At 52.5% G+C, this 21326-nt stretch overlaps 2 protein-coding genes, 1 long non-coding RNA gene and 1 pseudogene across 10 annotated transcripts in view; 2 read left to right on the top strand and 2 right to left on the bottom strand.

Moving 5' to 3' along the window:
- HDAC6 (histone deacetylase 6) overlaps nucleotides 1-11524 on the bottom strand; it is a 19919-nt gene extending 8395 nt beyond the window's left edge. For 2 of the 8 annotated variants that reach the window (XM_054507886.2, XM_054507889.2), the window contains exons 1-10: nucleotides 11022-11046; nucleotides 10161-10283; nucleotides 9941-10069; nucleotides 9705-9793; nucleotides 7619-7703; nucleotides 7478-7518; nucleotides 6697-6793; nucleotides 6454-6551; nucleotides 5179-5283; nucleotides 4985-5053 (exon numbers count right to left, since the gene is read on the bottom strand). In XM_054507886.2, the coding sequence (XP_054363861.1) occupies nucleotides 4985-5053; nucleotides 5179-5283; nucleotides 6454-6551; nucleotides 6697-6793; nucleotides 7478-7518; nucleotides 7619-7703; nucleotides 9705-9793; nucleotides 9941-10069; nucleotides 10161-10253 (806 nt within the window). In that variant the 5' untranslated portion in view covers nucleotides 10254-10283; nucleotides 11022-11046. Of the gene's footprint in view, nucleotides 1-4984; nucleotides 5054-5178; nucleotides 5284-6453; nucleotides 6552-6696; nucleotides 6794-7477; nucleotides 7519-7618; nucleotides 7704-9704; nucleotides 9794-9940; nucleotides 10070-10160; nucleotides 10284-10715; nucleotides 10867-10911; nucleotides 10958-11021; nucleotides 11047-11158; nucleotides 11306-11396 lie in introns of those variants that run through there. The other 6 variants (XM_045877431.3, XM_045877414.3, XM_064574021.1 and 3 more) reach the window with 6 other exon arrangements.
- LOC123851607 (U6 spliceosomal RNA) lies at nucleotides 5504-5600 on the top strand (annotated as a pseudogene).
- Nucleotides 11388-19088, top strand: LOC123846210 (uncharacterized). The gene is made up of 3 exons (XR_006791227.3): nucleotides 11388-16777; nucleotides 17149-17413; nucleotides 18744-19088. It is a non-coding gene; the product is annotated as an uncharacterized LOC123846210 (long non-coding RNA).
- GATA1 (GATA binding protein 1) lies at nucleotides 18287-21326 on the bottom strand. Its single transcript, XM_045877386.2, has 5 exons — nucleotides 21107-21326; nucleotides 20265-20642; nucleotides 20017-20162; nucleotides 19313-19438; nucleotides 18287-18801 (listed from the first exon to the last, which is right to left on the bottom strand). The coding sequence occupies exons 1-5, from the start codon at nucleotides 21324-21326 to the stop codon at nucleotides 18430-18432; spliced, it is 1242 nt and encodes a 413-aa protein (XP_045733342.1). The 3' UTR covers nucleotides 18287-18429.

Below are 21326 nucleotides of genomic sequence, written 5' to 3'. Positions count from 1 at the left end.
CTGAGGGCTCCTGACTCTGCGGGGGACTCAAAATCATACCGGCCTGCCTCCTCTGCCTCCGCGACCAAGGTGGTGGTGGCAGGATGAATCCTGTGATGTTGGAGGCCCACAGTGGGGCACATGGCCCTTAGCTGGCAGGATCCGGCTAAGGTGGTAAAGAGCAGCAGGCCAGGTTGGGGAACCTGGTGCTTCCCCTGAAGGATGTGGGGAGACTCAGGCGTGAGGGGTAAGGGGGGCATGGAACTTGGTTGTGTGTGTGCAGCTGAGCTGAAGTGGGGACCAGTTCCTTCTCTCCGATACCATACAGGGTACCTCTACTACTTCCTGTATTTTGTAGGTGAGAAACTGAGCACTCAGAGCTGTGAGGACAGATACACGGAACAGACACTGAAAAGACACGAAGGTCCATGTTCTGATAGAAGGCCCAGCAGGGGGACCCCTGGGTGGCTCAGTCGGTTAAGCGTCTGCCTTCAGCTCAGGTCATGATCCCAGGGTCCTGGGATCGAGTCCCACATCAGGCTCCTTGCTCAGGAGGAGAGCCTGTTTCTCCCTCTGCCTGTCACTCCCCCTGCTTGTGAACACACTCTTTCTCTGACAAATAAACAAATAAATCTTAAAAAAAAAAAAAAAAAGGAAGGCCCAGTAGGAGGCTGTGGGAGGGCTTTAATTCTGACGGGGGCAATCAAAATGAGTAATCTCTTATCCATCCATCCATCCACCCATCCATCTGTTCATCCACTCCCTGTCTTGTTCCAGAAAGAATTTAAGGCAGCAGTTTTAGCTTTTTTTTTTTTTTAAGGGAAATGCAAGAAATGGTGGTAAGCAATAAATCTAGACCAACTTAGTGACATTTTAATAAATGCTGAAAACGTGGTTATGAAATCTGATGCAACTGATATAGAAAGATTCTTAAAATAGCAGAAAAGCGTCTTGGAACTGGGGGATGAAACCCACGTGAAAGCTGTGGTCTTGAGTAGGTGGGAGATGATGGGTTTACTTTTGATCTGATAAATATCAGTTCTAAACTTTTTTTTTTTTAGTAAGTTAACCAGTAGAGGAAGAGAAATGCACAGTAGAACATAAAGATGATCATCGGGGGAAGAAAGGAATAAAGAAAATATCTAAAGAAAGCCTACCCCATGACAGCCTCTGGAGCCAGTGGAAGAACGAACACCCAAGGAAACTAAGTTTATAAAGCAAACAGTGGGAGGCATTTTTGTTTGAAAGATTTATTTATTTTTATTTTAGAGAGAGATGGGCAGAGGGAGAGGGAGAGAGAGAATCTCAAGCAGGCTCCACGCCCAGCATGGAGCCCGAGGAGCCTGACACGGGGCTCTATCTCACGACCCCGAGATCATGACCTGAGCTGAAATCAAGAGTCTGATGCTTAACTGACTGAGCCACCCAAGCGCCCCAGCAGGAAGTTTTAAAATAAGTTCCACTGATTTCCAATGAAAGAATGATGGACTGACAGCACAGGTTCACCTCCTTGCTCTTCCACAGTCCCAGTCAAAAGATAGTAAGAGGAAGTTTAAACAAGTATCATCCCGGAAAGATGGAGAATGGAAGAAAGGATGTCAGACAATTAGAGACTTCAACAAATCTCTGGGAAATAGTCTTTGAGACTCCAGGGGCCCCACGGGGCCCTCTCTCAATCTGAGCGGATCAGGGAGGGCCCCCAAGATGACCTGAGGTTTCCCTTCTGAGAAATCAAGGGCGGATCCAGGTCAATGCACACAAAATCAATTCTGAATAGCCAATTCACTGAACGACCCATTCACTAGATTTCCTTGTTTCTTTTAACCACTTAGCTTTGGTTTACCTGTTTTTTGTCACCTTTGTAGTAGTATTTTAAGGCCTGATCTATTTGTCTCCACCGAGGACCCTGCTGATGGAATTAAGAGCCCGAGGGATGGAGAGCTAGGAGATTGAAGGGCATGGATAAATGCTTTTTTTCCCCCCAATTATACATTCTTATTCATGAGAAAGAATGCATTGAATATATTCACAATTCTTCATATCCGTGCATATTGTCAATACCATATCCACCAAAGAACACAGCAATAGCCTCCAATGCATTTATTAAAAGAAAAAGAATGATTCATGACATCAGGGAATTCTTGTTAGTTTGCTTAGAGATAACACTATGGTTATGTTTTTTTTTTTATTTAAAATATATGCTCTATGTTTTAGTGAGATGTTCAAGAATATTTACATAAAAAAGTGATACGGTAATCTGGGATTAACTTCAAAATATTACAGAAGGATGGCAGTGAGAGCAGGTCCAGATGAAACTAGATTGGCCACCACTTGAGTTGATAAATGTTGAAGCATTCAAGAAGCCAGAAATGAACAAAATAACACAGGAGGAAGAGATTAATAAAGATAAAAACAGAAAAAAATGAAGGATAAAAAAATAAACACTAGGGGCACCTGGGTGGCGCAGTCGTTTGAGCATCTGACTCCTGATTTCGGCTCAGGTCATGATCTTGGCTCAGATCATGATCTCAGGGTCATGGGATCGAGCCCCACGTGGGGCTCCGGGCTCAGCATGGAGTCTGCTTGAGTCTCTCTCCCCACTTCCCCTCTCACTCTCTCTCTCTCTCTCAAAGTAAAGAAATCAATCTTTTTTTTTTTTTTAAAGATTTTATTTATTTGACAGAGAGAGACACAGCAAGAGAGGGAACACAAGCAGGGGGAGTGGGAGAGGGAGAAGCAGGCTTCCTGCGGAGCAGGGAGCCTGATGCGGGGCTCGATCCCAGGACCCCGGGATCATCACGAGCCGAAGGCAGACGCTTAACAACTGAGCCACCCAGGCGCCCCTCTCAAAATAAATAAATAAATCTAAAAAAAAATAAATAAATAAACAGCAGAACAGTGGAGATGGCCAAAAAAACCAAAAGCTAGATTTGAAAAAATAAGTCAAACTGAGTAATGTTTGCGGAGGTGGAGGGTAAAAAAAAAAAAAGAGATGCCATCTCAAGAAGAGACCCCCTTTTAGCTGGCGTTTGGCAGAACCCCATCTAATGCATGTCATCTCAACATGACAGGGTGAGACCTGTCAGTGGGTATTTCCTGCCCCCATCCCAGGGAAACACCTCTCAGGAAACACTCCTGTGCACCACACGGCAGAGTTGGCCCAAGAAAGCCATGTGCAACAGCACTGTACCCTTCCATATGAATGCCAAACAAGAGCTGCTAGGGGGCGTAGAAACAGAGGAAGAAAGTGCTTTTGGAGATGAAAAGAATGGCTAAATACATAAATCAACAGAAGGGCTTCAAGGTAATAGCTGAGGAAATCTCCCAGGACACAGAGCAAAAGGGAGAAGAAAACACGAGAGAATACAACCCAAGAGACCAGGCAGAATACAGTAGAATACAGTGGAAGAAAGCATCAAAGGCCATTAAGAAGAAAGCGTCCAAGGGCTTAAGAAAGGCCTGAGTCTTCAGAGGTAAAACATCTACCCACCGCTAAGCAGAATGAAGGGGCCAGGGTGAAAGTTCAGAACACCAGGGACAGAAAGAAGAAACTAAAACCTTTGGAGAGGGAAACAGATTACTCAGAAAGGAATACAAAGCAGACATCTGTCAGCAACGTTGAATGCTGGAAAAGAACAAAGCCATGTCTACAGAACAGCCAACCTAGATTAAATAATGGGCCGCGGGAACTCAGGATCTATGGCGGACAAGGGGATTCTATGCAGTTGGTTTGGCAGAAGACTGGATCAAACAACTACTTAGTGTCCCTACTGACAAGGCCTTGCTCAATCACTTTCTGCAGGAAGGGGAAGCTGGTACCACCTTTCTGGAGGGACATCTGGTATGTGCCACTAATGAATCATTGAACATTCTGTCAAGAACTACCGATGTACTGTATGTTGGCTAATTAAATTTAAATTAAAAAAAAATAGGGGTGCCTGGGTGGCTCAGTCGTTAGGTGTCTGCCTTCGGCTCAGGTGATGATCCCGGGGTCCTGGGATCGAGCCCCGCATTGGGCTCCCTGCTCAGTGGGGAGTCTGCTTCTCCCTCTCCCGCTCCCCCTGCTTGTGTTCCCTCTCTCACTTTGTCTCTCTCTATCAAATAAATAAACAAAATCTTTAAAAATAAATAAATAAAATCTTAAAAAAAAATAAATAAAGCACGCTGATCCTCTGACCCAGCAATCCACTATTGGAAATCCATCCTATACATACATATATTTTAAAACTACAGATTATAGAATATATAAAATTATATATTTTCACCGTAGAACTGTCTGTTCTAGCAAAAACTAGAATTCACCATCAGTGTCCCACGGCCAAATGACCAGAGGTACAGCCATATAGTGGGACACTGAACAGCCCTTACAAAGACCGGGGTGTCTTTTTTAGAGGCACTAACATGGAGAGGTGTCCACGACATGCTGTTAAATGCAAAAAGCAAGCTGCCAAAGAGCATAGAGAGGACTGTCCCATTAGGCAGTGTGTTAGTGTTAACACTGAATATTCATACACCTAAAGGAAAAACTCTGTCAGAATATAACCTAAACTATCAATAAGCTATTTGGAGGTGACAGGAATTACAGGAGACTCACGGCTTTAGACATTTCCGTATTGTCCAATTTTTTTTTAAACAAACACTTGGCAGTTGTACTAATCAGAAAAATAAAGTAGTAATTTGAAGTTCACTCCAGCTCCAAGGTCAACTGGTGAACAAGATCTCCAAGCACCTGTGGGCTCAAATCTCATCTCTCCCACTTCTCTGTGTGACCTTGTGTAAGCCTCGGTTCCCCCATCTCTAAAATGGGGAACCCAAGAGACCCTGCCTTGGAGTGAAATTAAGCAACAATGCAGACGAGCAGGGAACAGCACAGAACCAGGTTCCGAGGTGGGCCCAGTGAATATGAATGCCTTCCCTTCCTTTCCAGGGCCCCTTCCGGCTGGGCCCGAAAGGGCGGGGGGTGGCAGCTGGGAGTCTAGCATCGAAGGCAGCCCTTGGAGCATACCTGGGGTCCTGGTCAAAGGTAAACTGTGTACCGTGACCATGGTGCACATCCCAGTCCACGATGAGCACCCTGTGAGGAGGACAGAGGGGGGTACTATAGAAGAGCATCAAGGCGCACCTGGGGGGGAAGGACCCAGGCCAGGACACCCTACCCTGCGCCACCCGCGTCACACCCCCCTGCAGGTTGCTGCTGACCTCTGAATGGCATGCTTCTTTTGAGCGTAGCGGGCAGCCACGGCCACGTGGTTGAACATGCAATATCCATCCATAAGACTGTGCTGGGCATGGTGTCCAGGAGGCCTGGGCAGGACAGGGGAGGCCACAGATTGGGGAGGGGGGTCCTCCTCTACAGAGGCAGACTCTCCGCTGCTCTCCAATTCTAGACCACCAACGCTCCCAGTGCCGATGTCTGCCAATCGGCCAGTAACTGAGTGACGGGGGCCCCTGGACCTCCACCCCCAGTCTACTGTTCTCTACCCAAAGGAAACCTGATAATGTTCATTAAAGTTATCAATGCATAGGGCTCACTTTGGCAGCACATATACTAAGATTGGAAACAGAGATTAGCATGGCCCCTGCAGAAGGGCGACACGCAAGTGAAGCCGTTCCATGTTTTTGTCACTATGTGGTCCACACGAAACCAACAGAATGCCATACGTTAACTATACCGGAACTGAAATTAAAAAAGCAAATAAATAAAGTAAAAATTATCAACACATACACCCTCACCCTCACACCCATCCTGTTCCTGGAGACTTAGCCCACAGCCCATATAACAAAAAGGGTGAAATTACAATGTTTCTAAATGGATAACGGTATTTGCTGTGACAGGTTTTGGAAGCGGCCAAAGACTGAGGGCAACCAAAACGCCCAGCGCAAGGGGGCCGGCTAACTTCCCGTGCATTCGCACAGCGGCGTTCCACGCGGGTCTATAGCATACACCGTTCGAGAAAAGCTTGCCAAGATGTAGAAGTGAAAAATGCACGTGTTCAGTGCTACCACCACTTGTGGCTACAAAAAAGGGGAGGGAGGAGAAAGGCCGTATCTTCCGCAGTTCACCAGTTCCGGGATGCCAACAATGCTTAGAGGTACGGTGAGTTCACGTGCCAACGATGAAGCAGAGAATGCTGCTAAATGAATTCTAAGACGCCACTGTTTGTCAGATGAATCCAGATCTCAAGACAATCAAATACGGACCTTAGCATCGATGAAATACAGATCTTAGCATCGATGAAATACGGCATTTACTCCATGAATAGGCACAGAAGGTTTCAGGGAACACACGTACAGTGACTACCTCCAGGAGAGGAATCAGGTCTCTGGGGGATGGGGTGGGAGACTTTTTTGGTACTCCCTTTTGTACTTTTTGACTCTTGAACCCTGTGAATATACCACCCATAGCAATACATTTTACATTTGAGGGGAGGAATCTTTTTAAATACAAAGAAAACAAAGGCTGGTGGGTCCTACCTGATGATGGCCATGCCATTCCGGATCTCGTTCCCCAGGACCGCATCCACCAGCCTGAGGACAGAGCCCGAGGCCAGGCAGGCACAGGTATATGAGTTCTGAAGAGACAGTGGGGAGCCAGAGAGGGAGTAAGGGAGAGAGTAGCCTGCCCACTCCGCTACTCCTCCCCAGGATGTGGTGGGCGTGGGGATGGGGAACCCCGGGATTGCCACCACCCTCTGCTCTCACAGTTGTTATCCATACCGGATGCAGGTAAACTGAGTCATAGGTGTCTGCTAGGATGCGGAGCTCTCCTTCATTCATGTACTGGGTCGTTTCCATCAGATCAATGTATTCTAGGCTGGGGACACAGACAGGAGATTCAAGGGCCTGCCTCCCTCCTGGGCCTGAGTCAGGGCCCTGTCTCTTCCCCATCTGAACCCTGGTCAAGTCAGGCCCCCTCAACTGTCAATCTGGGGGGACAGCTGGGATATAGGACATATTCCCTGCTTCTTCCCTAGCCAGCCTCATTTCCAGGAATGTCCCTTGTCCTGTGCTCTCGCCACAATAAATCCTACCCCCAGGCTGTTGGCTGCACTGCTGTGGCTGTCTGTACAGCTCTCCTCTTCATCTGACTCACTCTTTCTCAGCTCAGATCACCCCTCTGCCAAGCTAGCTTTCCTTGAATCACATCACCCCGGGGCCCTCACTCTGGGTTCCTGCAGCCCCACGGGGGGGGACCTCTGATCACTCTGTACACACACCCACCGTCTGTTTACATACTAGATTGTCATAACAATAGCCTCTCGGGGGTTAAGACATGGTGGGCACCATTCTAAGCACCCACCGCATCTCAAACCCTCCCGAGAAACTTCTGTTTGTTTGCTAGCTCCCATGTGATAGGCAAGGACTCTCAGATTCGGAGAGGCTCAGCAACTTGCCCAAGGCCACAGGGCCCATGATATCCCTTCCCAAAGAGTCTGGCCTGCCCTGGTTGGCCCGGGGCAGCCTCCTCCCCACCTCTACAAGGCTCAGAAGCCTTCACCTGTGAACCAACATCAGCTCCTCCTTTTCAGCAAACCGAGCCTGGGGAGACACAAGGAATAAAGGGCTCAGGCACTGGCCGCACCCAAGCTCCACCAGCTCCTGCCCACTACCCACCCAGGGTGTCAGCTGAAGGACTCACCTGGAAGGACACGCAGCGGTCCAGAAGGCCCTCCTGGATCAGCTGTTCCTTGATGGCATGGAGCCGCTCTGGGCCTTCAGGGAAGCTGGGTTGACAAGACATCCAGACACACACACATGCACGCGCACGCGCACGCGCGCACACACACACGGATACGGGTGAGCGGCTCCTCTGCTCTACACATCTTGCCCATCCCCCCTTCCACAGCTGGTCATGTCAGAGACTTTGGAGCCAACCCTGGCACCTGCTCGGCTCTGTTCTCGCAATACATCGAGAGCCTGCCCTCTCCTGTCACCCCCCCTGCTGCCACCAGAACCTCCTGCCCGCGCTCCTGCCCTCAGCTCCTCACTGGCTTCCCTGCTTCCGCCCTTGCTCCCCCAACAGCCCCTTCCTCCACACAGCATTGGCTAAAACCCAAATCAGATCACGTCACTCCTCTACTTAGAACCGCCTTGTGGCTCCCATGTCGCACAGAGGCAAAGCCCAAGTCCTCCGCCTGTTCTGGAAGGCCAGGAACCACCGGCCCCACCGCTTCTCAGACGCCGCCTCCCAGTGCTCTCCCCTCACTCACCCTGCTTCTCCCGCCCTGGCCTCTCCTTGTTCCTTCATCCAACCGAGTACTTTTCAGCTAGTTCCTCTCCCTGCCTAGAACACTCTTCATCCAGGTGTCTCCGTGGCTCACTCCCTCACCTTCCTTCCGATCCCTGCTCAAAGATCGGCGAGGCCTTCCCTGACCATTTTCTGCCACTCTCCCTCCCGCGTCGGTGTCTCTCAATAGCACCTCTCTTGCTAAAGCACTCTATCATTTTACTTTTTGGCTCACTGGCTGTCTTCCCCCTCTAAAATGCAATCTCCGCAAAGGCAGGGGTTCTGTTTGTTTTGTCTATTGCAGTGGCCTTAGCACCTCGGGAGATGGTAGACATGTATGCGATAATGAAGTCTTTTGCCATCACGAGCCTTCTGTTGGGATAGGGGACAGACACACGTAAGTGCGATCACGAACAAATGGTGACACGGACTAGGAATGTCTCAGAGAGCAGGTGTGGGGGAAGGGGAGTGGCCAGAGCCCTCTCTGAGAAAGTCTCTTTGAGATGTGAACATCAACTGCGAGGGGAGGAGGTGGAAACGAGTCTCTGGAAAAGGGGAGCGGCCAGGGTAAAGACCCGAGCTGGCCGAGCACCTGGCCTGGTGGAAGAACAGCAGGGGGACCCGTGTGGGTGAAATGACGTGAAGCGAGTGATTGGCCCATGAAGTCACCAAGGTGCCGGGCCACCAGATCACGTGGTACCTTAGAGGCCAGAATGAAGAATGTGGACTTTACCTTGAGGGCAATGGTGTGCCCTTGAAGGATTTTTAAGAAAGAGAACACAACCGTAACTAATGTAATGCTGTAAGTCAACTATATTTCAGTTGAAAGCTAACTTAAGAAAAAGAAGAGAACGACATCTCGTACCTTTTTTTTTTTTTTTGGCTGCCGTGTGGAGGACAGACAGCGGGGTGAGGGTAGAGGCAGGGGGGCCAGGGAGGAGGCCTCCGCAAGGCCAGGGGAGTGATGGTGGTGGCGGCAGCGGAGGCGGTGAGGGGAGGTCAGGTACTGAACACATTTCCAACATGGAGCCAAAAGAATTTGCTGATGGATTACAACATGTGTGAGCAAATGGGAGGTATAATTCTTCAGGTCTGCATGAATGTCCTTCTTCAAGGAAGCCTTCTGCGAACCCCGGATGCTAGTCTAGGGTCCTCTATCAAACACTCTTGAATCCCCCAGTCTGAAGTCATCCTTCATTAACCACTTCCCACTGCTGTTGGCTGTTTAAAGATTTGCTCTCCTACTCGACTATCGGCTCCTTGAGAAGGGACCCTGTCTGTCCGGTCTGACATGTCTGTACCACCAACTCCCAGACACAGTGCATACTCAGTAAGTGTTGGCCAAATGAAAAGAATCTTTTCAAGCCTAAGCCTCACCTCTCGAAATCATCTGCTTCCAGTCTCTAGGCTAGCAGAAGAATGGCTTCATTCTCGCTAATGGGCTCTAAGAGTGTTTATTTGTGCGGTCAGGGGGACAGCCTGGAGGACGCAGCCTCACCTGTCATCCCAGAGGCAGTGGAATTCATTTAGCTGCTCATCGAACACCAAGCCAGTGCCAGACAGTGTCTTGGCCTCAAGGTTCACATCCTGCAGGGGAAAAAAAAAAGGCGGGGGGAGACACCGATCCAGTTAGGGCCTGAGTCAGAAGGCACGCACCACACTGTCCAGGAGGGAGAACCACAGGGTTCTGATTGTCACAGAAGGCTAAACCCATTGAGGCCAGGCCACTCTCACCAGCTCTTTCAGGCCCACGACTAGGTCTTGCTCTGCTGCTTGGCTGAGCTTCTTCATTCTGCCTTTCTTCTTTAGCTCTGCTAAACTAGGGCTGGAGTGGAGTAAGGCACCCTTCTTAACACCTCGCTTCTGCCAAACAGAGAGAAGGGTCAGATTCCAGCGCACGGCCCACTGCTCCTTTCCACCCCCCACCCCCATCAGGGCAGGTCTGGGGCCTCACCGAGGTGACGCTGGAGTCGTGGGGGGGCGAATGGGGGTTATGCCTACTCCTTCGCTGCCTGGTTGTGGTGGAATCCTGGCCGGTGGAGGTCATGGTCGGGGAGACTTCACCCCTGACGCGGTTCTGGGGAGTGGGGTGGAGGTGACTACGAACCGGCTGAAGTGCCCTGAGGACCCCACCACCGCAGACCCTTCCCAGGCCCCGCCCCCCCCAGTCTCCATCCCTTCTTCTATCCTACTCCCCACCGCCTTCCAAACTCCGCCCCTTTCAAGGCCCTCTCCTTCCACTGGGGTGTCCATTCCACCTGGTCCCGCCCATCCCACTAGACTCCACCCCTTTAACACCATTCTTTCCCCTCGAAACGTCTTGCCCTTTCGCGGAGCAATAAACCCCCGGGCTCAGTCCGTCCTAGGGCCGGCCCTCTCTGGCTGATCACCGCCCTTTCCGCTTGCCCAAGTCCCATTCCTAGACTCCTTCATTCCTCCAAGCTTCGCTAAGACCCCACCCCTTCACAAATCTGCCCCCTCCAGCTAATCTCCCAGGATAATCACCCACCCTTTCACTCAGCCAGACCCAGACCCAGCTCCGGCCCCGACTCCACCCTTAACGATCCACTTAACTCCACCCCTTATCGGGCCGGCCCGGCACCTTCCACTTGGCCAGATCCCGCCCCTAACGTTTCAACGGGCCCCGCTCCTCGGGGGACTGCCCCCTTCCTTCCACCAGATCCCACCTCCTGCTCAAACCCTACCCTCAAGCTCCACCAAACCCCTTCAGTCAGTTTCGGGCCGCCTCCCGCCAGTCCCCTCCCCCTTCCCACCCCCGCAGTCGACACCGACCAATCCCCTCAGCGCCACTCACTGGGCGCAGCCCTTTTCTCAAACTCCGCCCAAGGCTCGCGCCGCCAAATTTCTGGCGACCTGCCGAACGGCGGGTCCTTGAAGCCCTCTTTTTCATTGGACCGGTCTCTCTACTGCCCGCCCCGATCTCGTACACACCGTGTGTCGTGGCACAGGGCCGCGCCCCTTGAGCAGGCCACACCTCTCGCGAGCTCACAAACGCCGTCAGCGCGTCAGCACGTCAGCGCGTCAGTGCGACGCTGGCCGTCCTGCGCCTGCGTGAAGTGCGCGCCGGCGGTTCGAGGCGGTGCTCAGGCTCAAGCTCGCCCCTCCCCCAACCACCGTCGCTGTAGTCCTGGCTGCCGTGACCGCTGTCCCTCCGTCCTTGTCCAGTCACCTTGGGAGTCTTCCGGACCCGCGCCAGTTGTGTCGCACGAGGACTCAAGAGAGCAAGCGAGGGAATTAGGAAGGGGCGTCTCCTCTCCTCCCGGCGGCTTCCCGCGCGGCGCGCTGTGATGACGTAGCGCGGGCGGGCTGGCGACGGGGACCCGGAGCGAGGTTGACACTGGAGGTTGGCTGGTGGCGGCCAAAATGGGAGTGGTGATGATGTTAAATACTGTGAGGATTTTCTTTTTTTTTTTTTAAGATTTTATTTTATTTATTTGACAGAGAACACAAGCAGGGGGAGTGGGAGAGGGAGAAGCAGGCTTCCCCGCTGAGCAGGGAGCCCGATGCGGGGCTCGATCCCAGGACCCTGGGATCATGACCTGAGCCGAAGGCAGTCGCTTAACGACTGAGCCACCCAGGCGCCCCTACTGTGAGGATTTTCTGAGTTAATATGCACTAAGGTGGCCCACAGGAAGCACTCACTAAATGTAAGCGACTGATATTCTGCCGGGAAAATGGATGGTAGGATGGAAGGAGTGTTACTGGGGGCAAGTAATTGTGATGATAGCAAGTAATATGTGACAGGCATTGTCGTAAGTCACAATTCTGTGAGGTAGTTCTTATTATTAAGGCTGCTTCTCAGATAAGGAAACTGAGGTTACGCGACTTAGCCATGTGACCTTGGGCAAGTTACTGAACATCTCTGTGCTTCGGTTTCCTCATCTGGCAAATTGTGATAATAGTCCCCAGGGCTGGAGTGGACTCAAGGAGGGGAGTTTTTCTTGGACAGCAGTTCTCCCTCCAACCCCCTTCCCTGGGTAACCTCTGCCCCCAAACTGTAATAGAAAGCATGTGCCTGGGAAGTAGGGGGAGTTGCACCCGTGTGCCCCTCCAACTCCCTCACTCGCCTTGTCTCGATGTCTAAATATCAGCCCCACAGGAGGCCGGTTTGCCCTCCTAATCTCCCTTGCTCATTCTTCACCATTTCCTACCGGGCTGTAGGCTGGGGCTGAAGAGATAAGCGGTCTGGGGTTCAGCATCGCTGACTAACAAACAGATTGACAGCCCCACTGCCCAGTAGCCTGGCCCTATGACCCTTTTGAAAACCCCAGTTCCACCCTTCTCTTTCCTTCCACTCTTTTCCTACCGGGACATTTTTTTTTTCGGTCCCAGTGGAAGAGGATCAAGTCTTAAGACCTTTAAACCTCCATGTGCACCAAAGAAAATGTGATACAGACTGAGGAACATTCTGGGGTTGTGATGCCTGCAGAGTAATAGAGAAGGGAGCCCTTTAAGACCCATGGCCCATTTTTCTGTATAATGAGAAGACAGATTCCTGAAGAGCAGAGGTCAGTAAACTTGTCTATAAAGGGCCAGATAGTAAATATTTTAGGCTTTGCAGGCCACATAATGGTCTCTGTGGCATATTCTTTCTTTTCCTTTAAAAATGAAGAGCCAGCAGGGCAGCTGGGTGGCTCAGTCAGTTAAGCGTCTGCCTTCCGCTTGGGTGGTGATCCCAGGGTCCTGGGATTGAGCCCTGCATCGGGCTCCCTGCTCAGTGGAGAGCCTGCTTTTCCCTCTCCCTCTGCTGCTCCCCCTGCTTGTGCTCTCTCTTTCTCTTTGTCAAATAAATAAATAAAATCTTTTTTAAAAATGAAGAAACCAGGGGCGCCTGGGTGGCTCAGTTGGTTAAGTGACTGCCTTCGGCTCAGGTCATGATCCTGGGGTCCTGGGATCGAGTCCCACATCGGGCTTCCCTTGCTCTGCGGGGAGCCTGCTTCTCTCTCTGCCTCTGCCTGCCACTCCCCCTGCTTGTGCTCTCTCTCTCTCTCTGTCAAATAAAGAAATAAAAATCTTAAAAAAAAAAAAAATGAAGAGACCAGCTGAAGTCTGGCTTTGGCCTGAAGGCTGTAGCTTTCTGATCCTGCTGTAGAATGTCAGTCTTTGGTTTCCTTTATCTGGCTGGGATTCTTTTACAGGATGAGTGCAGAGTTTCTATGCTTCCTGAAGAGAGGTATTCCCTTTGTGTAAGGACTGGGATTCATGGACAGGGTCAGGTCACTTCTGGTGTTTACGGGGTCAACCAGTGTTCCTGGACAGAGTGAGGATAGGGATTCCTGTAGTTTCTATAGTTTTGTTCCTTTCCTGAACCAAACAGGGATTTCTATACAGGACAAGACAGTTGTTTCTGGAGAGCTCCAGACTAGGAGTTCCCATACAAGTTCACGATGAGGCTCCTTAGACTGCGTTAAGAGTTTCCTATGGAGGGGTGCCTGGGTGGCTCAGTCATTGGGTGTCTGCCTTCGGCTCGGGTCATGATCCCAGCGTCCTGGGATCGAGCCCCACATCTGGGTCCCTGCTCGGTGGATAGCCTGCTTCTTCCTCTCCCTCTGCCTACTTGTGCTCGCTCTCTATCTCTCTGTCAAATAAATAAATAAATATCTTTTTTTTTAAAAAAAGAGTTTCCTATGGAGGGGCGCCTGGGTGGCTCAGTCGTTGGGTGTCTGCCTTCGGCTCAGGTCGTGATCCCGGGGTCCTGGGATCGAGCCCCGCGTCGGGCTCCCTGCTCGGCGGGAAGCCTGCTTCTCCCTCTCCCGCTCCCCCTGCTTGTGTTCCCTCTCTCGCTGTGTCTCTCTCTGTCAAATAAATAAATAAAATCTTTAAAAGAAAAAGAGAGAGTTTCCTATGAAGAGATCAGGTGGTCCAGTTCAGGGTCAGCACAGGTGTTTCTGTACAGGTTCAGAGCTATGTTAATGTAGACAGTAGGAACAGGTGTTCATGTCTAGATTCAATCAAATTGTTACTAATCGGGCTAAATTTTTTTAAAGATCTTAGTTATTTATTTATTTATTTGAAAGAGAGAGAGCAGGGGAAAGAGCAGAGGGAAAGGGACCACCAGACTCCATGTGGAGTATGGAGCCTGATGTGGGGCTTGATCTCACAACCCTGAGATCATGACCTGAGCAGAAATCAAGAGTCAGACGCTTAACGACTAAGCCACCCACGTGCCCCTGGGCTAAATTTTTTTGAAGATTTTATTTCTTGGAGAGAGAGAGCACGAGCAGCGTGAGAGGCAGAGGGAGAAGCAGACTCCCCGCTGAGCAGGGAGCCCGACGTGGGGCTCGATCCTGGCATTCTGGGATCATGACCTGAGCCGAAGGCAGATGCTTAACCGACTGAGCCGCCCAGGCACCCCAATTGGGCTAAATTATGCTAACTGCTGTAACAAACCCAGAATTTTAGAGGATTAACAAATAAGTGTTTATTTCTTACTCATATGAAGTCCAATGTGTATATTTATTACTGATCATTCAGGAACCCAGGCAACTTGCATTTTGTGGCTCTGCTCTCCTCTGAATCCTTGGAGTTCTCACTATTGAGCTGGTAGATGGGAAAAGAGAGAGTGAAGGATTCCTTGAGAGATTTTTATGGACCAGGCTTGGAAGTGGTGTATATCACTTTGCCCATACTCCATTGGTCAGAACTCTGTCACATGTCCACATCTCACTGTAAAGGAGGTCAGAAAAGTGAGTGAGCTTAGGAGAACACAGGTTTGAAGAGCCTGTAGCACTGCCTGCTACAGGATTCTATAGACCCCACAGAGCTGTTCTGTCCAATGTGGCAGCCACTATCCACAGGCAGAATAATGGTTCCTGTACAGTATGAGGGTGGGGCTTCTGGGACAAGGCTGGGGCCAGGGCTGTCAGACAGTTACATCAGGACATCCTGTTTGGGGTCAAGAGAATGTTTCCAGAAAGCAAGGTTAGGAGTTCCTATAAAGGATCAGGCCAGAGATTCCTGTGAGTGGAGTTAGGATTTCTTGTTGAGAGGAAAAGGTTTTCTATGGAGAGTCCAGTCAGAGGGTTCCAGTACAGTTGTAGGCAAGGCTTCCTGTAGGGGGTCAGGGCTGTGGAGCTAACACATGGTAAAGAGAGGAAGCCCTGTACAGTGTCTGCGTCGGGGGTCCTGTGCCAGGTGAGGCCGTAGGTACCTGTATAAGATGAGGTCTAGGCTTCAAGTAGAGGATCAGGACAGGCATCCCTGCCACAGGGTCAGGAAAGGTTTTTCTTTTTTACTTCTTTTTTTTTTTTTTAGGGAAGGGTTGTAAGTTCAAGACTGAGGTTGGTGTTAAGAGTTGGATTACAGGGGCGGGGGGGCGGGGCGGGCGGCGTGCCTGGCTGGCACAGTTGGTTAAGCATCAGATTCTTGGTTTCGGCTTAGGTTGTGATCTCAGGGTCCTAGGATGGAGCCCTGCATTGGGCTTCATGCTCAGCAGGGAGTCTGCTTAAGATTCTCTTCCTCTTCCCCTGCCCCTACACCCCACCCCCTGCACTTGCTCGTGCTCTCTCCTCTGTCTCTCTCTCTCTCAAAATCTTTTTTAAAAAAAAGAGTTGGATCATGGGTTCTTGTGGACTCTACAGGTTAGGGTGTGAGATCAGGGATTGTTGTGCAGAGTGACATCAGGGGTCATTGTCAACAATGGAGGCAAGAGCTTCTATATTCAATTGGAGTTCCTGAAGAGGTTGAGGATGGAGTTTCTGCAGAGAGAGTAGGTCAGTGGTTCAGAACTAGATTTTATTGTGACAGAAGTGTTTCTAAAATGCTATCTGGAGGGCTGAGCTCCAGTACAGTGTGAAGACAGAAGTGTCCTGTCCAAGGTCAAGGCAGGATTTCTGTAGAGAGATTGAGACTAGTGAAGAGGCTCAGGACAGGTTTCTCTTTTTTAAAGATTTTATTTATTTATTTGAGAGAGAGAGAGCACAAGATGTCCTTGAGGACATCTGCTTACCCCTACTATGTTCAGGATCTGAGGCAGAGGGGCAGAGGGAGAGGGAGAAGCAGACTCCCTGCTGAGCAGGGAGCCCAACATGGGGTTCTATCCCAGGACCCTGGAATCATGACCTGAGCCAAAGGCAGCAGCTTAACCGATTGAGCCACCCAGATGCCCTAGAATAGGTGTTTCTAAAGAGGTGGCACAAGGGCTTCCTTACAGTGTGAGCTCACAGATTCCTAACTGGGCTAAGTCCGAGGTTCCTGTGCCAGGGGAGGACAGGGCTTCTTCCGATGCAAGGTTAGGGCTGATACTCCTGTCCAGGGTCAGCATGGGTGTCCTGTTACTAATTAGAGAAAGGGTTCCCTTAGAGTGTCAGGCGAGGGCAGCTGTTCTGGGAGGCAAGGGCTGGGGCTCCTGAGCAAGGGCCAGGCACATGTCCAGCACAGGTTCTGAGAGGGGTTTCTGCTCAAGATGCGGACAGGGGCTCCTATAGGGTGAGAGGACTGGGGTTCTATGGGGTGGCCAGGCAGGCAGGAGGCTTTTACAAAGACCAGGGAAGTTCTGGACAACCCCTGTAATGAGCGTGGACTGCCGTGATTCTGCAGCGGGCCAGCATGGTGAGTAGCTGAAGGAGAGCTGTCCTTGAGGACATCTGCTTACCCCTACTATGTTCAGGATCTGAGGGCCCGCGGTCCTCATCTCTGGGGCTCTGGGGGAAAGCCATAAAGAGAAACAGCCCAAAAGCAAATTCAGATGTGAATGGATTGAGTGAATGATGAGAGCGAGAGAGAGCGAGAGAGAGGCAGCCCAGTTAAGTGTGAGCAAGACTCACGTGGGGGGAAGTTGCATCCAAAATCCACTCCTTAAACTCAGTGTGGTCAGGGCAAGTAATGCCAGTTCTGAGCCTTACTATTTCATTAGTAAAATGAAAATGTAAATTGCATAGTATACTTTCCTTTCCTTGGAGTGTTTTTTTTTTTTTTTTCAGGTGTTTATGAACCAAAGCAACTGAAGCTTCCCAGCCATTGCCCGGCCCAGAGTAAACACTCAGCAAATGGGGCTGTTTGCTATCAGGAGCTGCTGGGTAGTATGGACGCTAAGCCACGGAGCCTGGCTTTTCCCCCTGTCTCCCGCTGTGTGGCCTCCAGCGAGCCACTTAACCTCTCTGTCACCTGACTCCACACAGGCTCCTATGTAAGGGTTTTCCATTTTGGAAGAACAGATACCCCTCTGGGGCGGAGAAGTGGGCCCAGGTGAGTAGGTGCATTGGTGAGGGAGTTGGCCTTATGGGGAGGAGCTCCCCCACCTACGGGGTCTAAATATCACCCCCAGAAGCTATTTTGTCCTCCTAATCTTCCCCTCTCCTCTACCATTTCCCACAGAGCTGCAGGCCGAGCTGGGCCAAGAGAGATAAGAGATGACTGACAGGGAAGGCCCCCTGGACAACCCCCGTGGTCCCACACTGGCCATTCTGACCTTCTTGATGGCTCCCATTCCAGCCCCCCCCCTTCCTGTCCCGCACATGTCTTGTGTCTTCTGGAAGGGGGTCCCTAATGGAGGCCCAACTGAAACTCTGCATGTTGATACTTTGCATGAACAAGTACACACAGAGCTGCTCATGGCTGTCAGCCACTCAGAGACACTGTGGCCTGGCATACGCCACGTGATCTGCGCTCCCACATGCGTAGACGTGCAGAGAAATGCTGCCGTTACCCAACCCCCAGAGCTCCCCGGACGTGCAGACCCCCGCGGTCCCGCTGTTATAGCCTCCACACGCCCCTACACACAGCCTGCATTCAACATTCCAGAAGCGTCTGCTCCTGCTGTCGCCTGGTGTCACGCACCCTGTCTTGGAAAGCCTCACCCCCTCGGTCACACGCTGTATCTCACCCCATGGTGTGTGGCGACCCACGCCATCTCAGGCCACCCGGAGGCTGTCACATGCAGCTTCACGAACACTGTTCACAATCGCACGTCGCACCCCACAATCCTGAAGTGTCACATAGGCGGCCTCAGCTTCCCGTGGCCATACACTGCAGCCAGACACTGTCCTCAGAGACGCCCAGACATGCAACCTCCCTCCTGTTGTTCTTGATTCAGTCCCACACAGACTCACATCTCCGCTCTTAGGACTTTGGTGGTTTTATTTTACAAAAGCTTTGAAGGGCCAGGCCAGGGGATGGCTGGGGCCCAGAGGGTTGGGTTGTACTGACTGCTGGCTACATAGGAGAGGGACCCCACTGCCGCCCCGAGGCCATGCTCTGTGCTCTCAGGAACTCAGTGGAGCCACCACAGTGGTGGTGGTGGTGGGAGGAACGGGACCCGCGGGGAAGGAGCCTGCGGGGGAACCCAACAGGGGTCCCGGGAAAGGCATGAGGTGACTCACGGGCCCTGACAGCACCACGGGGCCCAGGCCTTGGTAGAGATGGGCAGCACTGGGTGGGCCCAACGTCAAGCCGGAGGCCACCTCCCCACAATTCCCACTCCCGCTGCCCCCGGCCACCACCATGAAGCCACCAGCCGGTCCTTCAGCTGCTCCTGTACCTCCCAGACTTGACCCTCGTTTCTTTTTCCCTTTTCCAGACGCTTTGCGGTTTCGAGTCTGGATACCATCCTTCCGCATAGTCAGTGGTCGGTTCACCTGCCCAAAGGGAGGCCGTGAGTGTTTCCCAACTCCAGATCTTTGCCTCTGTGTCTTGACCAGGGAGGCCATCTCCATCCCACCTCTTTAAGCATAGAGAATTGCTTCAGGGACTAGGGGAGCGTGACCCTGATATGGTGCGGGGATTGTCCTAAGGAATCCCAAGGTTGTGAGGCCCTGAGCTTGGGTAAGCCTCTGAGGCTGATGGAGCTGCCTCAGGTTTCAGGGCAGAGGGATGGAAGTTAGTGGATGGCTGGGAAGGAGGAGGAAGGAGATGGAGGAGGGAGGAGGGGCAGGAGGTCGTGGAAGGGTGTGAAGAGATGAAGGAAAAGGAGGAGGGAGGGATGAGGGCCAAGGAGGAGGGGAATAGAGAAGGAAGGAGGGGCAGAAAAGGTGGGGGAAAAAAGGGAGGGTTATGAGGGGAAGCAGAGGTGGGGGCAGAGCAGGGGAGGAGGGCAGTGGGACGACAGGAGGAGGGGGGAGGCTGGCGGGGGAACGGGCCAGGACAGACCTGGTGTAGCTTGTAGTAGAGGCCGCAGGCATTGCACACAGGGTCCCCACTGGCATTTCTCCGCCATAGCGTCGTGGTGGTTGTCTGGCAGTTGGTACACTGGGTACCCGCCCGTTTGCTGACAATCTGGGGGAGAGAGAACGTGAGGATCAGCCCCCTGGGGGGTGGGTGGAGGACTTGAGAGGTCAGGGTCAGGTTGAAGGCAGGGCTTCCCGTGCAGGGTAAGAACAGATGTACTCACAGGACGATGACTGTGGGTTCTGTATGGGGCAGGGCCTCCTGGCCGGGATAGGGGATTTTGGTATTGGGGGTGGGACTCCACCAGTGATTCCCAACTTTGACCATACATTGGAATCACTCAGGGAGTCGAAGGCAATCCTGACGCCCAGGCAGCACCCTAGGCCAATGAAATCTACACATCTAGGGGAGGGCGCCAGGCCCCGGTGGTTCAGGGTGTCCTAAGGTGAGGCCTGTGTGAAGCCAAGGAGGAAAACACTGCTGCGCAGGGACAGGACGGGTTCCCCGCATGTAGCCTATGAAGGTAGGTTGAGGATAGGCATTCCTATGCAAAGCTGGGTGCCTGCATGGCTGGGGAAGGGATGGGTGGGGGGCGTATGGGTTCTCGTGGAGCAGGAGGACCGGGGTCCCTGTACGGGCCGAGAACAGCAGTTCCTGGGGCAGGGGAGGCGGGCCTGGGGTCTTACCAGGCGCTTCTTAGGCCGGATGAGGGGCCTGTTCTGGCCATTCATCTTGTGATAGAGGCCGCAGGCATTGCATAGGTAGTGGCCCGTCCTGTCCCGCCGCCACAGGGGAGTGGCTGTTGCTCCGCAGTTCACACACTCCCTGGCCTCTGATGGGGCGGACAGAGGGGATGGGGGAGCCCAGGCTCAGCCCAGCTTGGCCTTGGACGCCCCCCCACCTCAGCCTCCCCGTCCCTTTTTGGGGACCTCACCACAGGGGGGCAAGGGCAGTGTCCCACGAAGCTTGGGGGAGGAATAGGCCGCTGGATTGAGGGGGCTCCCAGTGGGAGAAAAGAAGGTACTGGAAAAGTCAGGACCCCCGTAGGCACTGCTGGGGACAGGGATGGATGAAGGCAGCGCAGGCCCCAGCGTCAAGAGGTCTGGACTTAGCCTCTCTGTCTTTAAGGTCTCCAGGAAGCTGCTGCCGCCTTTCCCATCAGGGTCTTCCGGGGCCTGGGGAGGGGAGTCCTCGCGGGTGGGGCACACGGTCGAGGCAGGATAGAGCCCTGTCTTGCCGTAGGTCCAGCCGGCGTAGGGTGAGCCCCCTGGGATCCCCTCCATACAGTTGAGCAGTGGGTACACCTGAAAGACTTATTAGGGAGGGGGGTATGGGAAGGAAGGAGGGATCAGTCTAAAGCCGTCCCGCCTTCAGGGCGCAGTGCTGCCCCACAGCTCCAAGGGAGCAGCCAAGTCTCCAGTCTTCCCACAGGCTACCGGAACAGCTGCTGGCCGTCGGGTAACTCCTGGGTCCCGAGCCCCACCGGTCACTCTGGCAGCTGCGGTAACCTCCACCCGTTTCCAAAGGGGCTTTGAGGATGCCCGTTGGGGTTCGGAGCCCCATGGGTCCCTTGACAACTAGGGCCACCACCACCCACTTCCAATGTTGCTTTCCAATATGGCTACCCCAAGATGGCAGACCGGGAACATTGGCATTCCCAGGTCTGGGCTCAACTGGGGGAAGTGGCCATGTTCAAGGTGACCTCTTGGTGGGATTCTGCCCTAGCTAAGGGTCACCATGGCAGCCTGTGCTAAGACAGCCACCCAAAGGAGTTACCTGGGGAGTGCCTGTAGGCCTCGGCATCCCTGTAGTAGGCCAGAGCCGCAGCTGCAGCCGTGGCGGTGCTGGGGGCCGTGGAGGAGGCTGCTGCATCCAAGCCCTCTGACCCAGAGGGGAAGAAGACCCCCGACTCTGGTGGCGAGGATACCAAAGCCGGGTCCACAAACTGGGGCAGGGGCTCTGAGGTCCCCAGGGCCCCTAGGCCAGGGAACTCCAT

Source organism: Mirounga angustirostris, unplaced genomic scaffold, assembly GCF_029215605.1.
Source record: "Mirounga angustirostris isolate CCGP_5_RB_7025 unplaced genomic scaffold, mMirAng1.0.hap1 SCAF_11, whole genome shotgun sequence".
Lineage (NCBI taxonomy): Eukaryota > Metazoa > Chordata > Mammalia > Carnivora > Phocidae > Mirounga > Mirounga angustirostris.
This window is presented reverse-complemented; position numbering and strand designations above follow the sequence as displayed.